The 15,910-nt window shown below is 47.5% G+C and overlaps 1 protein-coding gene across 3 annotated transcripts in view; it reads left to right on the top strand.

The window, feature by feature from the left end:
* The window catches only part of WBP4 (WW domain binding protein 4), a 304,942-nt gene that overhangs the window by 103,609 nt on the left and 185,423 nt on the right, over positions 1 to 15,910 (top strand). For all 3 annotated transcript variants that reach the window (XM_085621969.1, XM_085621967.1, XM_085621968.1), the window contains exon 5: positions 12,715 to 12,903. In XM_085621969.1, coding sequence (XP_085478095.1) covers positions 12,715 to 12,903 — 189 coding nt within the window. The remainder of the gene's footprint in view (positions 1 to 12,714; positions 12,904 to 15,910) is intronic.

Raw genomic sequence — 15,910 nt, 5'->3', positions numbered from 1 at the left:
CAGACAAACACTGCCCCCTAATGACAACTTTAAAGGATTCCCATTCCACAAGCAAGGAGGAAGCAGAGCCAGCTTTCTCATCAAAATAATTCTGAATGCCCTCTCTAATCGTGTCGAAACATGGGGTCTTCCAAACTTAATGCATTAAGGCACAAACTCGAAATGTAACTGCATGTCCCACCCCATTTCAGAATCTGCAACAGGGGATAAGGATTGGATATAGTTCCAGCGAGGTACTCAATGGAGAATATGTCCAGAGAGCATAAAAAGGAATCCAGGCGCACATGCAGTGCGTGCATGGCGGAATGGAAGAAATAATCTCGATCTTGAGGGTGACGATGACGCCAGCAGTCGATCAGTCCACAGTGGCCCTGCCAAGCAGGGAGCCTCCAGGCTAATCGAACTGAAGAGGAGTCGCAGAGTGGGGGGTAGGAACGATCCACCCAGTTGAAATCCCCACCCATGATAAGCGCCTGCGGTAACAATGGGGCTAACAACTGTGACAGGGTATCCAAAAATAAACCTTGGTTCACATTTGGAGTATATACGTTAACAAAGGACATAGCTTGGCCATCCAAGCTGCCCGTTAAGACCGAATATCCCCCCTCCGTATCAACCATGCTATTGGTAAGCTGGAACGGAACACCAGGTAGATAGTATACACTCCTTGCCCTCACAATCTCTTGCAGAGGGCAGCCCCCTCTTCATCGTTCTAGTGAGTTCCTTGCAGCAAAGCTACATGGATCCCCCTTCATTTCAGATACGTTAATATCTTGTAATGCTTAACCATGCCATGCAGGCCCCTGACATTTCAGGTGAGGAATTTGTAATTATGATTATCATCCACCATTAAACAATGCTAAAGGGCAACCTGCCCATATACAGTATCAGGAGAAAGCTGCATATTCATATCCAAACGGGGGGAGGGGTAGGAGTAGCTAGTTGCGGGACCCCAGGAAACCCAAACAAACAACAAAACGATCCAAAACTGCCTGCCCAGGACAGGAAGGTAATGACCCCCCCATCCAAACCTAAAAAAGAGCATACAACTGAACAGTTTGGTAGCTGAGAAGTACACCTACAGTATAAGCTGAGGGGTGGTAGAAGTGAGACAGTTCCCCTGGAAGGGCAAGGGATCCCTGACAAGGTACTCCCACTCACGACCATAAGAAAAACGAGAAGAACCCCTAAGGTCCATGTAAGGGGGGTCCCCCTAACATTTCATGTAAACAAACAGCCCTCTATAGAAGCGGAGAAGGGAAAAGGAGAAATAATCAGGGAGACACAAAATGTAAAATGTATAACAAATAGGGAAACAATTTCAAGGAGACACTATGTCAATGGACAATTTCTGCAGTCTGAGGGGTGACCTCGGGCGGGTCCCAGCTCCAGTTGGAGTGAAAAGTAGAATCAGACTCCGATTCTGCATCAGGTCTGCTAGACAGAGCCCCCTCCTCTGTGAGTGGCAATCAGGGCTGGAAATCATGAGTTTGGCAGCACTTTGGCAGTCCTTGTGTGCCTGGTCTGAAGTGGGAGATTCACTCCTTCCCCCTTCTGTTCCGGAGCCGATTTCGAGGGTATTGACTATGCCCTCGTGTCCCAGGGTTCAGTTCCAGCTAGTTCCATACCTCACCCGACTCCAATAAGAACTTTGTTCCCCGATCAGTGATGATCTGCAAACATGCGGTGTAAAGCATGGAGTATTGGACACCAAGGGTTCTAAGCTTGCGTGTAGCTTACAGGAATAAGTCCCTCTGTTTCTGAACTGCAAGTGTGAATTCAGGGAAGAGCATTTCTCGACTGTTATCAACCTACAACTCCCCAAGGTCCCTGGTGCATTCAAGGTAGGTAGAAAGCAAGTGTTCGAGGCTTGTGAGCTGTAGATCGCATGCTTTGCATAAGTCTGGTGTTGGGTCCGGATGCTTGCACTTTGTTTTTAGGTCTCGTGTGACGTAAGCAGCGCATGCGCTGCTCTCGTCTTACGAGGCTTTTTGGAATCTATACGATTCCAAGAAGCCTCGTCCCAGCTCCGTCTTCAGTGTTGATTCGTGCGCGTCGTTCGGGGTCCCGAATCATGCTCAAGGCAGTGCAATGATTGCATGCAAGTCATGTCAATCGCTGCTTGTTGCCACCCTGTCTCCTTTTAGCCACGCCCGCCGGGATTTGATCTTTTACCAGCGGCGTGACATTCTCCCCTTTATTGCTTCCGACACACTTTTTTGTTTATAGTACATTTATTTTAACTCTGTACAATGCTTAATTGTTGTGTGTTTGTCTCGTCTGGGGGTTGTGTCATTAAGTGAGTGGGGTTGTGTTGTGTGCTTGTCTCGTCTGGGGGTTGTCATGAGGTAGGTGGGGTTGTGTGCTTGTCTCGTCTGAGGGTTGTGTTATCAGTGGAGTGGGGTTGTGGTGTTTGCTTGTCTCATCGGAGAGTTATGTTATGAGGTGAGAGGTGTGTACCTTTTGTGTTTTGTGAACCTAACAAAACTGCTGCAAAGGAGGGGGTGGGCGGCAGAGGTCGGGCCCCGCCTGAGAGGGGTTGTTGGGGGGGACGATGCGCCGCTGTCTCCGGCTTTACCCGCCAGACTCACACTTGCTCTTTTCATGTCGTTTCTGCTGTATTATGTTAAGGGCCTGTGTGACCCCAGGGCCCTCCAGGTATCCGCTGTCAGGTGTGACAGTTACTAAACCTGCTCATGTCACCATATGCTGGTAGCTGCGGTCCTGCATGCATAGGGAACTAATGGGACGAGTGACACTACAAGTACCAGCATGCAAAGCTAACAAAGATGCCAGAAGTTCCCGTTTCGAAACAAGCCGGTCTGGGAGCTCTGGGGTTAAGGGTGATACAAGTGGTGACCAGAAGGGCAGACTGACAACCAGGATGTAAAGATTGTGTGTCCTGGCATACACTTACAATCACTCTAAATGTAACTTAATTACATAGTGACAGATGTCTCTGAATGAAAGGCAAGCACTGATGCCGCATAACTTCACCATATAGAATTAGCCCCTCCTGGTTTTTCTGCTGCCACCTGAGGAGTTCGTGGGGCGCCAAAGCCTTTTATTTCAATTGTTTCAATAAAAGGGATCAACATTTGGAGACTTTTAAGACCGGACCAACCCTGCCTGACGTACTTTACGTAGTGCACCCTGGGGTTTGTAGTCCACCGTGTTCTACGGCAGGCAGGTAAACGCCTTAGAAGTGAGACCGCACAGATGGATAGGGTGTGAGGCTGTGAGCTGAGACATCCTAAACCACCAGCCCTGCAGGGTGGGATCTTGTCAAAGATAGGCTCCGTCTTTCATCACGTGAGGTCATTGAAAGCCGCACTTTTATTTGCGTCAGTCGTGTTGTGAAACTGATATTTACATGTCTGTTTCCTCCTGTTCTGGAGGCCAGCTGTGCACGGGGCGAGGTTTAAGCACCAGAACGTGTTGGCACTGTATAAGTCATGGGAGGCTGGACATAGCTTCCTTTAAATTAACATGTGTTACTTAATAACAGATGTTTATTGTTAACCCAACTCGATGGTACTAATTTTATCGACCGCAGAAGGATGAAAGGCTGAGTGGACCCGCCAGGATTGAACCTGTGACCATCCATGAGGTCAAAGCCATGCCCCTACAGTGGACGCATTAGTCTCACTAAGGCTAAGCCACTAGGCCCGGCTTCCATAGGTGCTGGGTCCCAGAGGCAAACCCTGGGTTTTGCATTTCACAATACAACCAGTGGCCAGGGGGGCTTCCTTGCTCTGGGGCACAGGACACACTGGCATTGCCCCTGCTTGGAACGGGCCTTGTGTCATCTCGTCTGTCCGACTCTGGAGTCCTCGCCTCGAGGATCCTGTTCACTTCTTGGCGCACAAGCCGAGCCAACTCTGAGGTGCAGTAGTGACAAAGTCGTACGCCCACTATCACAAAATGCGCCCTAGTCGGGGCGCTGGGATTTCAGAGCGGGTTTTTATGCCGCTCAGTCACAAAAAATGCTGCATAAGCCCCTGCTCCTGGCCCTTGAGGGTCTGGGGTTCAGGATCAGAAGGCGGGGCCTCTGTTTACACGCCGCTTTCACTGCCTCCCAGACCTGTTTCAGACGCCCTGCACCCCCCCAGAGGCCGTGCAGGGGATCAAAGGACCATACAAGGTCACAGAAGATGCCCTGGGGCGTGCACTCAGCCTGGCATGCGGACGGGTGGGCATATCTTAATGTTACTGCTCTTGTTGCAGCAAACTGTGGGGCGGGAGGTAGGGGGAGACTCACATATGGGAATAGGCCAGATCTCGCTTAGCTTCTGGGGATACCTGCCTCGCCCTTCTGTGCCAACAACTAACCCCACCGCCCTTCAGATGACCTCTGACCCCCAGTACACATTGTCTCTCGCGCTTGTACCCAGTCAGCTGGATAATTACTGGAAGATTTGTTGACTGTAATATGGCTCGGCAGACGGTTGTTACTGCACAAACCAAGGGTTTTGAGACACTTTATTAACGGAGATGATGACATTGTTGCTGTGAATTACTGTTTTTTTTAAATATAAAAATGGCTAGATTGTTGAAAATTGCATTGCATTGAAAATGCAATAGGTCTCGCCTTTTATTAGGTTAAAGCCATTTGTTTTGCTGTACAATAGCATTAGCAAAGCAAATGGCTTTAACTGAATCAAAGGCAAGACCTGTTGCATTTTCTTCAAAGAAGTCTTTGCCAGTCACAAGGTAGGTGACTCCTCCTTTCGATGATAGTGCGCATGGGCATCAACTCCATTGTTACATTGTTTTTTCCGCCATCGGGTTCGGACGTGAATTGCTGTGCTCCGGTTCAACTCCGTTTCTCGGGTTCCCCTCGGTGCGCAATCCATTACCCTCAACGGTATTGTTTCTCAATCGCGATTTCCATTATCCGCGTATCGTATCGGTTCAAATTCTTTAATCGGAAAATTAGTGGTGGGCCGTTGGGCCTAACCGCGTCTGGTCAGCTCGCAGTAGATAAAATGGACTCCGTTCAAATTCTGTCCCGTGTGTCGCACTAAAGATCTGCGCATCGATTTGCATGAAGTGTGCAACTTGTGTCCATCCCCGAACATAATGAACAGGACTGTGGCGCGTGACAATCTTTTTGATCCCAGAAGACGCTCCTTGATTGTCGAGTTTGACGTCACGAAATGCACCAGCAAAGTGGCTCTGCACCGGCTCTCTTCGGAGAAGATTCTGATTATGAAGCCTTCAACTCACAAGGAGCCGAAGATTCCGACATGGAAGAGGACTTTCTGCAGGGAATACTGATACTCCCCTGCCCCAAAATATGCCGAACAAAAAGGCTACAGTCCCTACTCTGCCTTCGGGCCAAGGTCGACTGCGAGAACCGGTTTCGGACGCCCCGCCTTCGGGCTTGGCACCAAAACACACAACAAAGCCTTCCATCTCGGGATGGGGTCGGCTCCATTCCGGCACAGAACCGAAAACTTCGGCACCGTAATCCAAGCACGCCATCGTGCCCATCCCTTCGGCATCCAAACCTAAATCTTCGGATCCGAAACACTTGCCACTCAAACCTTCTGCACCGAAAATTCTGGCGCCGATAGCCAAAACAGCTCCTCCCCCATCCTAGGAGCTTCTTTTCGACGTCCCACCTTCTAACATGAACCCGAAACAGAAACAACTAGTAATTAATCCAAAAACTGGACATATTCACATAAAACTACCAGTTAAACGGAAGCCAGAGATGGAGGAAGCTTCCCACATTCCACTTAAGAAGGAACCTTTTGTTACTGGTCCTTTTCCCCCCTCCTCTTACACCGCCTTCCCCACTTGACCCAAATTTGTTAATTACTCCTACAAATTCACCACAACCACAGTCAACTGACCTCCAAGATGACTGAGATGGAGATGAGGGTGTACCAGGGGACATTAGTCATGATCCATGGACAGACTACAATACAGATCCTAATACAATGATCCCGATCCATACCCTTCAAAACACTCTCCACCAGATGACAATGTAGGGTAAATAGAGTTACTTAGGAGGGCTGCTGAATATTATGGGGTCCAACTTCACAAAGTGTCCATTGAAGAGGATTTTCTCTTCGAGACATTAAGTTCCTCTCAAAGAGTAACACACATACTGCCCATACTCAAGGATATGCTCAAACATGCAGACAAAATTTTTAAAGACCCTGTGTGTATGAGGATTTTCACACCTTGAGTAGACAAAAAATATAAACCGGCACCTACAGACCCAATCTATAGCGAAGGTCAAGTTCCCTTAGACTCCCTAGTGGTCTTTAACTCTCGTAAAAGAGCAAATTCTCAAACCACAGGAGATGCCCCTCCTCCTACTAAAGAATCTAAACTTAAAGATGCCTCTGGCAAAAGAGTAGCTGCACAGGCAGCCAATCGCTGGCGTATTGCCAACACCCAGGCTCTTTTAGCGCGTTATGACAGGGCTCATAACGACGATCTGGAAAAATTGCTCCAATTCTTGTCAGACTAACATAAAAATAAAACTAATGATTTAACTCAGGAAGGAAAGCTTATTTCTAATACATCTATTAGATGTGCTTTGGATGCAGCTGATATGCAGCTCGCGCAATTAACACTAGGGTTCTGTTAAGAAGACATGCCTGGTTCAGAATTTCAGGGTTTAAATCCGAAGTCCAAACTTCCATTTTAAATCCTCCCTTTGATAAGGAGCACCTCTTCGGACCTGTAGTAGATACTTCTTTAGAAAAAATGAAGAAGGGCACAGAGGTTGCAAAATCCATGGGGTCTTTGCAGTCCCCTTCCAGACTGGGCTCCTTTCACCTCTCTTTTTTTACAGAGGGGGCTCAAAAAACATCCTCTGATAATACCTCTGCCACCTACAGAGGCAACAATCAGTCACCCTCTTCCAGAAGTTACTTTAGAGGAGGATTTTGAGGCAGTAATGGCAAGGGAAGAGGTAAAGGTAACACAATACGTACTTCCCCTGCAGCCAATAAACAGTGACTTGCCTCCTCCACCACGATCATTCCAAACCTGTAGGCGGGACGTCTTTCTCCCTTTCTACCTGTCTGGAATACAATAACCCCAGACAGATGGGTTTTAGAAATGATCCATTCTGGTTATTGCCTGGAGCTTACCGACAATCCCCCAAACATTTCTTCAAAATCACACAAAATGTCACCAGAGCACTTGAACCTACTCATACAAGAAGTTCTCTCTCTATTGCAAAAAGAAGCTATAGAGCCAGTCCAATTACAGTATCAAGGGACCGGCGTATGCTCACTTTACTTTCTCATACCCAAAAAGGACAGCTCTCTCAGGCCTATACTAGACCTCAGAGACCTGAATCTGTATATCCAATCGGACCATTTCCACATGGTAACACTCCAACAAGGGCTCCCACTCCTCAGCAAGGGGACTTTCTGTCTACTTTAGACTTAAAGAACGCTTACTTCCATAGTCCAATACAGCCCGCTCATCGCATATATCTCAAGTTTGTGGTAGCGGGACAAAATTACCAGTTCAAAGTGCTTCCATTCGGAGTCACCACTGCTCCCAGAGTATTCACCAAATGCCTGGCAGTATTCGCAGCTCATCTGCGAAGACAACATATTCACGTCTTCCCATACTTAGATGACTGGCTCATCAAAGCCAGATCACAAGTAAAGTGTCTTTAACACACTCCTAAAACAGTACAACTGCTCCGCGATCTCGGATTCACAGTAAATCTGCCGAAGTCCTATCTCCAAACCGCAAACGTACTTGGGAGCCACTCATGATATACAAAAAGCTTTAGCCTGTCCCAATCCAGCCAGAATCCGTAATATTCAGGCTCTGATTTCCCAGTTCCCGCCCCACCACTCATTGCCAGCTCGGGTATTCATGCAGTTACTAGGAATGATGGCGTCTTGCATCGTAATAGTTATCTATGCAAGACTTCAAATGCGTCCCCTTCAGGAATGCTTAGCACATCAGTGGAATCAGTCTCCGGGTCAATTATCAGATCTAGTGTTGGTGGACCGCCGTACTTATCACTCTCTGCAGTTGTGGAATCCTCAAAACCTTTCCAAAGGGCGGCCCTTCCTCGACCCAGTTCCACAGACAGTGCTAACAGCAGACGCATCGCTCACTGGTTGGGGAGCTCATCTCCAAACTCACACAATTCAGGGCATGTGGAGTCAGCAGCAAAAACAACTTCATATAAATCATCTAGAGCTCCTAGCAGTATTTCTAGCACTCAAAGCCTTTCAAACTCACCTTGTACGCAAAGCTGTCCTGATACGCACAGACAACATGACAGCCATGTATTATATACAGAAACAAGGAGGGACACACACTCTCCAACTGTCAAACCCTGCACAGGCCATTTGGAGGTGGGCCATACATCACAAAATCTATCTCCTAGCAGAACACCTTCCAGGAGTAGACAATCAGATTGCAGATCTGCTCAGCAGGCAGCGACAACAGATTCACGAGTGGTAACTCCACCCTCAAGTTCTCCTCCAGTTCTTTCAAATATGGGGCTTAGATCTGTTCGCCACACACCAAAACGCAAAATGTCAAAGCTTTACCTCCAGATATCCACACCCATTGTCCAAAAGCAATGCACTATGGATGAACTGGTCAGGGATATTTGCCTACACTTTTTCGCCTCTCCCACTCATTCCACTAGTGGTCGGAAGCTCAGGCAAACGTCCCTCACACTAATCCTAGTAGCTTCCACAAGGGCCCATCAACCTTGGTCCACCACCCTGTTGGAGCTCTCGGTAGTTCCTCATCAGAAACTACATTTCACATCCAATCTCCTCACGCAGAGCCGTGGAGAAATAAGACACCCAGATCCCACACATCTCAACCTAGCGATCTGGCACCTAAAGTCATAGAGTTTGGCTATCTCAATCTTCCGCCAGACTGTATGAACATTATTAAAGAAGCTAGATGACCTACTACAAGAGCTTGCTATGCATCAAAATGGAAGCGGTTTGTTATTTATTGCAATAACAACCATATCAACCCCCTTGATGCTTCAGTTCAAAGTATCATTTGCTATTTTACTGCATTTACAATGGTCAAATTTAGCATACACATCTATACGCTTACATCTCGGTGCAATAGCCACATACCTTCAGAATAGACATCGGTCTCTTTTCAGAGTGCCTGTTATTAAGCCCTTTATGGAAAGACTCAAAAGTTATTCCCCCAAGACTTCCACCTACCCCGGTGTGCAATCTTAATTTTGTTCTTACCAGACTTATGGGTCCAACCTTTGAGCCATTGCATAAATGTGAACTGCAGTTCCTCACTTGCAAAGTTGCTTATCTCATTGCTATCACATCACTGAGGAGCGCTAACCATAGAAGTACCATTTTCACAAGTACACCAAAACAAAGTGGTTCTTTGTACTAACCCTAAATTTCTACCCAAAGAAATTTCTGCCTTCCACATCAACCAATCTGTTGAGTTGCCTGTGTTCTTTCCTCAACCAGATTCTGTGGCAGAACGTGCTCTACACACCTTAGATGTTAAACGAGCATTCTATTACATAGAAAGGGCAAAACCTTTTCGTAAAACTAAGTAACTCTTTGTTGCTTTTGCTTCACCTCACAAAGGCAATCCAATTTCTAAATCCGGTATTGCACGGTGGATAGTCAAATGTATTCAAACATGCTATACAAAAGCAAAAAGGACTTTAATAATTCCTCCTAGAGCGCATTCCACTCTCAAACTGGGAGATCCTATGGCTTTCTTAGGAAACATTCCCATAGCTGACATCTGTAAAGCTGCAACACCTCACACGTTCACAAAACACTATTGTGTAGATGTGTTAGCAAGACAACAAGCTAATGTAGGCCAGGCAGTTCTTAGTACACTCTTTCAAACCACTGCAACAGCTACAGGTTAGCCACCGCTTTGGGTGATTACTGCTGTATAGTCTATGCACAGCATGTGATCTACAGCTCACATGCGTCGAACGGAAAATGCTACTTACCCAGTATGCATCTGTTCTTGGCATGTAGAGCTGTAGATTCACATGCGCCTGCCCACCTCCCCGGGTACCTATACCTGTTGCAGTAATATCTTACTTGGATACATACACCTTGACATCTCTATTCTACTCTCACTAACTCCATTCTCACTCACTGCGGGAAAACAATCTAACAATTGAGTCGATGTCCATGCACACTATCACCGAAAGGAGTCACCACCTACCTCATGACTGGAAAAGACTTCTTCAAAGAAACTCAAAGTGCAAACATCCAGACCCAAGTCCAGATGGCAGACTTATGCAAAGCATGTGAATCTACAGCTCTACATGACAAGAACAGATGCATACTGGTTAAGTAGCACTTTCCTTATTGGGGACAGTGTCTATAAAACATTCTAAAACAATAAAAACATTTGTATACTATAAAATTGATGTGAAACCCACCAGACCCACCCATGAACCTCCCGCTTTACTGTAACCCATACTTAAGATTGTTTGACTGTACTTATAAGGCAAGCAATTCCTACTGCCGTATCTAAATAACACATTTCAGACAGCAGCTCAATTGCATCCGCCCTTTGTACTGTTCTGTATTTGAAAAACAGAGGTCTTAAATACTTGATCCGGCTAGAAGTAAAAAAGGCATAATCCACAAGTATTTGTAACAAGGAACATTTGACATTTAAGGGACAAAGGCAAAAACCGTTATAATCCTGAATTAGAACATTGGAATGTTGGGAGCTCCATTGAAAACAATGGAGTGCTCCGGGCTTATAATGGCTGGTATAAGCCCGGAGCTCCAACATTCCAATGTGTCTTTGGTCACAGCTCTGGCTGTGAACAAAGACGTCAGGGAGCCTGAGGGGATTTGAATCCCCTCGCGCTCCCTGAAGGCTTCGTTTTGTAAGAACATTCTGCCCTCCAGTGGCAGAATGTTCTAATAGCCTTATAGCCCTTCGTAGCAGGGCTATACCGCTATTAAAGTCCCGCTGCGTTAGTTAAAGTCCCTCACCTTCGGCTCGGGCCTTTAACGCTGCAGCGGGCCTTTAATAGCCGGTATAGCCCGCTACGGCGGGCTATAAGGCTATATTATAGCACGTCAGCTATAAGATGAGTAAATAGGGTTACAACCTCTCACTCGTAAAATTTCATTCTGCTGTGTGGGATTGGGTAGCTGCGTCAGGTAAGGGAAGACCGTAACAAGGCCAAGAGTGCTTAATGAAAAACTAATCAACTTTTTTTTCCCAGGTGGAGAAACCCGACAGCCTTTGCCAACAACTCTTTCAAAGCTTGTTTACTGGGACAGGAAGACCAGGTTATAATTTTACCGTGCTCAGAGTGTAAATTCTTTAGGACTCATAATCTATTCCTTCCCCATCTTCTTTTACTACCTTGGAGGATCTCAACCCAACAAAGTTTGGAAACCTTTTCCACTTGGCAGTCCTCCGAAAGCTTATTAAAGAGTCTTAGAGCCCGGTAGAATGCCAACAAATTCCAGGGGTCTAGTGGTAGCGACAGGACCTCCTTAGAACCGCCCTCTCCAACCGGTCTCACTCGCTGGAGGAGTCAAGGGCATACAGCCCCAAGGGGAGTGTTTTCCCTTTATAGGCCTTCATTAAAGGGTTAAGGGCCAACCCTCCATATATCCAGTTAAATCTAGTCAAACCGGTGGCTTGCAACAAGGATTTCTGCTTCCATTTTAAGCTATTTTTGATAGTCAGGCCTAAATACTTATAGCATTCACTATTTCCACCTCCCGAGCATATAGGAACCATCTTAAGATTTTTCCTTCTTTTCCCAAAGACCAACACCTTTGTTTTCTCTAGATTGATCTTCAACTGACTCTGCTTAGTATATACTTCATAGTAGTGTAATTTCCTCTGCAGGCCACCTGGCGTCCTGAGATAGCGTGCCTGATTTATCTAGCTCGACTGGTCTAATTCACAGACTGAGTCTCCCAGGCGTCACCAATATGCAATAACTATCTCCCCCCTGGGCCAGCCGGGGAGCCCAGGATAGGGGAAGGAGAGGGCGTGGCAGTCTTTTGGGGCAGACATGCTCACGGAGCCCGCCTAGATCTGGGTGTGGTCACCTCACGGTCGAGCAGGGCCTCCCCCCAGTGGGCTATGGGCTCCCGCATCGCTCTCACCAACAATGACATCGATGGGACTCCAAGGGTGGCCCCGGCTCCTAACCATGAAACTCGCAGCTCACGAGGAGGCGCCAGATAATTATTTAAGGTAATCCCGGGAAGCCGGCATCTTGGTACAGGTGCAGCAAGGCCCGGTCAAACAAACATTGTTGCACAGCCTTCGGCAGCTCCGTTAGAGCCCAGAATTGTCCAGGGGGGGTCTCTCAATATCGGGGGTTATCATCTCCCTGGGGCCAGGCTCTCTGACAGAATGGGGCCGGATGTGTGGGCCATTCCAAAGTTCCCGCAAACTATGCCTCACTCCAGCTGCTGGCCATCCCCCCCCACTCACCATGTGCAGATCTTTCATACTGGTTAAAATGATAATGTTTGTTATATTATGTATAATGGAAATAAGATCTTTAAAGATGGTAATAAGTGACGATGTAAACCGTTTAAGTGGTGTAAAGTGGTATAAATAAATTGGGGTTAAAAGAGATGATATATTAGGTAAGTTGTATTTGGGCAATGCATCCCATTGCTTGAATGTCATTTGAAAATGATGCCATAAGCAGGAAACATTCAAATGGAGGTATCTTAGATCAGACTATCTCTTCAGTCCCTACAGGTCAAATTGCAACACAGAGTGTACTTCTGGAGAGACAGATCAAAACGAAAGAAGTGAAGCATACATCAACCAGAACAAATGAAATGCCAAACAGACCAGAAGAATGGGCCGTAAAAGATGAATGGGTGGAAGGAGTATCTCCCGAGGGTTACACATACTACTACAATGCAGCAATAGGAGGTAAACCATTTATGCTGAGGGTTTGGGAACAAACTATATTGGTTTCAGTTTTTCAAATGAGTATCCTTTATTCAGCTTTCCCTTAGAACTTGTTTTTCCTACATATCCATGTTTGCTTCTATGACACAGCATAATGATACAATGCAGTCACACCTGCCAAGGGTGTTCTTTCAATCTGAAGGTCTGGTTTGAGGGCAATGAGGAATCATAAAAATGTAAATTGCTAAATATTTACCCTAAGTGAATGAAATCACAATAGATCTATAAAGCAGCATAGCGCCTTATATGAAGTAGTTGCCTTGTGAACGTGTGTAGGCACAGACATGTAGGTCACAGAAGGCACTCACTAGCTTCAATCAGATAGATCATAATTATGTACAAAACATCAGTATAACTTAAACGAAAAAACATTCTGGTGCAGTCAGGCCATCCTCCATTCACAGTCAGCATTGAGATAACACTTTGAAGGAGGCTCAAGTAGGAGCAGATCAAACTGTAAAGGGAAGCTTGTTACACTACAGTCGGGCCACTAATTGAAAATCAGTAGGGATCCACATATTGTGGTTGAGAACATAAGGAGAGATCAAAGTAGCTAAGTAGTTAGGGTGATGCAAGAATATGTTAATATTTAAAGACAAAATATCAAAACCAAAATTTGCAGTACAATGGAAAAGGTTACCAGCATAACTAAGAGCAAGATGGGGATGGGGAGAAATCGAATGCCAGTGTTTTGTACTGATTGCCGGGGGAGTGGTAAGGTATTTGGACTCCCCCACGGGGAAACAGCCTCTACCACGCTGCCTTTACCATGCATGGTAGGTACTGGTAAGGTACACTTTCACTGAAAAAAATCAAAGGTTAATAGGAGTTATAGTTGGGTACAAATGTCTGTATAACCTGCACCCTCGTTATGTACAGTGTTGTCCTAAATGATGCCATTTAATACGTTGTAGTGATGTCATAGAACATATCCTGTAAAGTAACCTATTATCACAATTGCCTACTATAACGTCCCTTTAACCTTTTGTGGTCTTTTTTGTTAACTTCTACATTGTTTTTTTTTTTTAATGTATAGTAAGATGTCCATTGCCCTGTGGGATTGAGTGCAGGCCAAGCTTTGTGCCCAACTATCCTCCAGCCCCGCTGTGCAGGCCTTTTGCCGTGCGCAACATGGGGTTGGGCGCAGGACCTAGCCTATGGCCAGGCTCTGCATCCAACTCCCCACTGACTTCCAACCCCTCACAGCAAACTTACTTCTGATGTGCCGTGCCAGGAGGTTGAGCGCAGGGCCTGATTATGTGATTTTACATTATAAAGAGTGTTATTTTAAGTAAGGCATACCTAATGACATTGTCAGTTGGGCTGAATACCAAAATATAAAAAGTGGGCTTATTGGCTCTATGAATGGGTCAGCATAGTAACCTATATAAAGCACACCTATTATCAAAAAGTCACCAATAATATACATTTTCCTGGCTTTCGTAACCGAAAGATTAGGATGTGGAGGCTAGGATTATGCTTTCTTTTCTTCTCTTTAACAGCAGCCATATGATAACATTAAACAAACTACAGATCCCATGAACACTTGGGATAGAAAATGTTAGCACGGGTCAACTAATCAGGGTACATATGGCCACATTATAGTCCCTTGTCTTTGTAATCTTCTCTTTCTTTGTGACAGTAGCCTTTCATCCTGCTTGCCCATATCGTTGCCTGTGAAAGAAAACAACGTTGAGAACCCATTTTGAACATTCTTAAACTCATGCTTAGCAATTCAGTTTCACCATCCTGTAATGGTGCTATAGTTCAGCAATCATAAAAACGTTACTTAGGGGGCGTGTCCAAGATGGCGACGGAGTAGGACGTGTTTTCAGTCCCTCCGCCGCCACGAATGCTTAGCGTTGTTTGAGCTTCCTCCCTGAACCCTGCCGGCCGCTCTAAAGCTGGTGCGGTCCCTCCGGGACTCAGAGAGGTGACCTGGTGCTGGTGGCGGACCCGTTGAGGCGGCGAGGATCACCTGGAGGCGAAGGGGCCTGTGTCGGGGCCGAGCAGCACAAGCCGGGGTGCTCACGTAGAGCAGCGGCTGGAGGCGGGGCTTTCTGCGGTGACGCGGTGACGGTGTCGCGGAGTGCAGATCGGCCCCCGCGGCCGGCGACCTGGCAGCATCGTGAGGGAGGAATGATCTACGGGACCTCCGGGAGTCTGCCTGACCACCACAGTGTCCGGACGCGGCAGACGGCCGCTTAGCTGCGACGCGCTGCCGGCGGGGGCCCGGGACCCCGACTGACCTTGAGGCCTTCACAGAGCGGTGCCGGGGCGGCACTTGCCGGGAGCAGCACGGCTTCCGCGTTGGGAGGCCTGTCTCTGCCTCGACGGTGACCGGAGAGAGGGCTGGCCTCACCTTTCCTCCCACTCTGGTGGGGGGCACCTCGGCCGCTGGATTCCCCGACTTGCACAGTGCCACGAGTCCACAGCGGTAAGGCACCCCGGCCGGGGGCAGAGACTGGGGCTGCGGAGTGGATGCATGGGCCCCACGTCCTGACCAGCCCTGGAGGGTATACCACTGACGATTTGTAGGGGGCTTTCTCTGCGCTCTGCCCCCGGAGTCTGCCTCGGAGACCAGAGGATTGCAGGCGGTGGGGGGCCTAGGAGACTGGTTCCCCTCGCGTGAGCCTAGTACCCTGCGGCTGGACAGAGGTGGTGCCCGTAGACCAGCGGGGAGAGTGAGGGCGCCCGGAATAGTGGCTTTGGGCGCCTGGGGATCCCTGTGGTGTGACCCGACGTACTGGACCCACGCTGGAGTGTGAACGTTCTCCACTTTCGATCTCGGCTGCGAAGGCCTAGCCGAGAGTCCCTTGTCTAGTGGCGGCTTGGAGTGGCGGAGAAGGGAACGCTGCGGAGGGTGGAGCTCGGAGAGTCCGTTCACGTCCCGGACTGGCTGCAGGCAGCTGTGGAGGAGGATTGGGGTGCGCTGAGCGGTGAGCCGTCCGGAACGGCACTTGATGAG

Source organism: Triturus cristatus, chromosome 8 (assembly GCF_964204655.1).
Source record: "Triturus cristatus chromosome 8, aTriCri1.1, whole genome shotgun sequence".
In the NCBI taxonomy this organism is placed as follows: Eukaryota; Metazoa; Chordata; class Amphibia; order Caudata; family Salamandridae; genus Triturus; species Triturus cristatus.
This window is presented reverse-complemented; position numbering and strand designations above follow the sequence as displayed.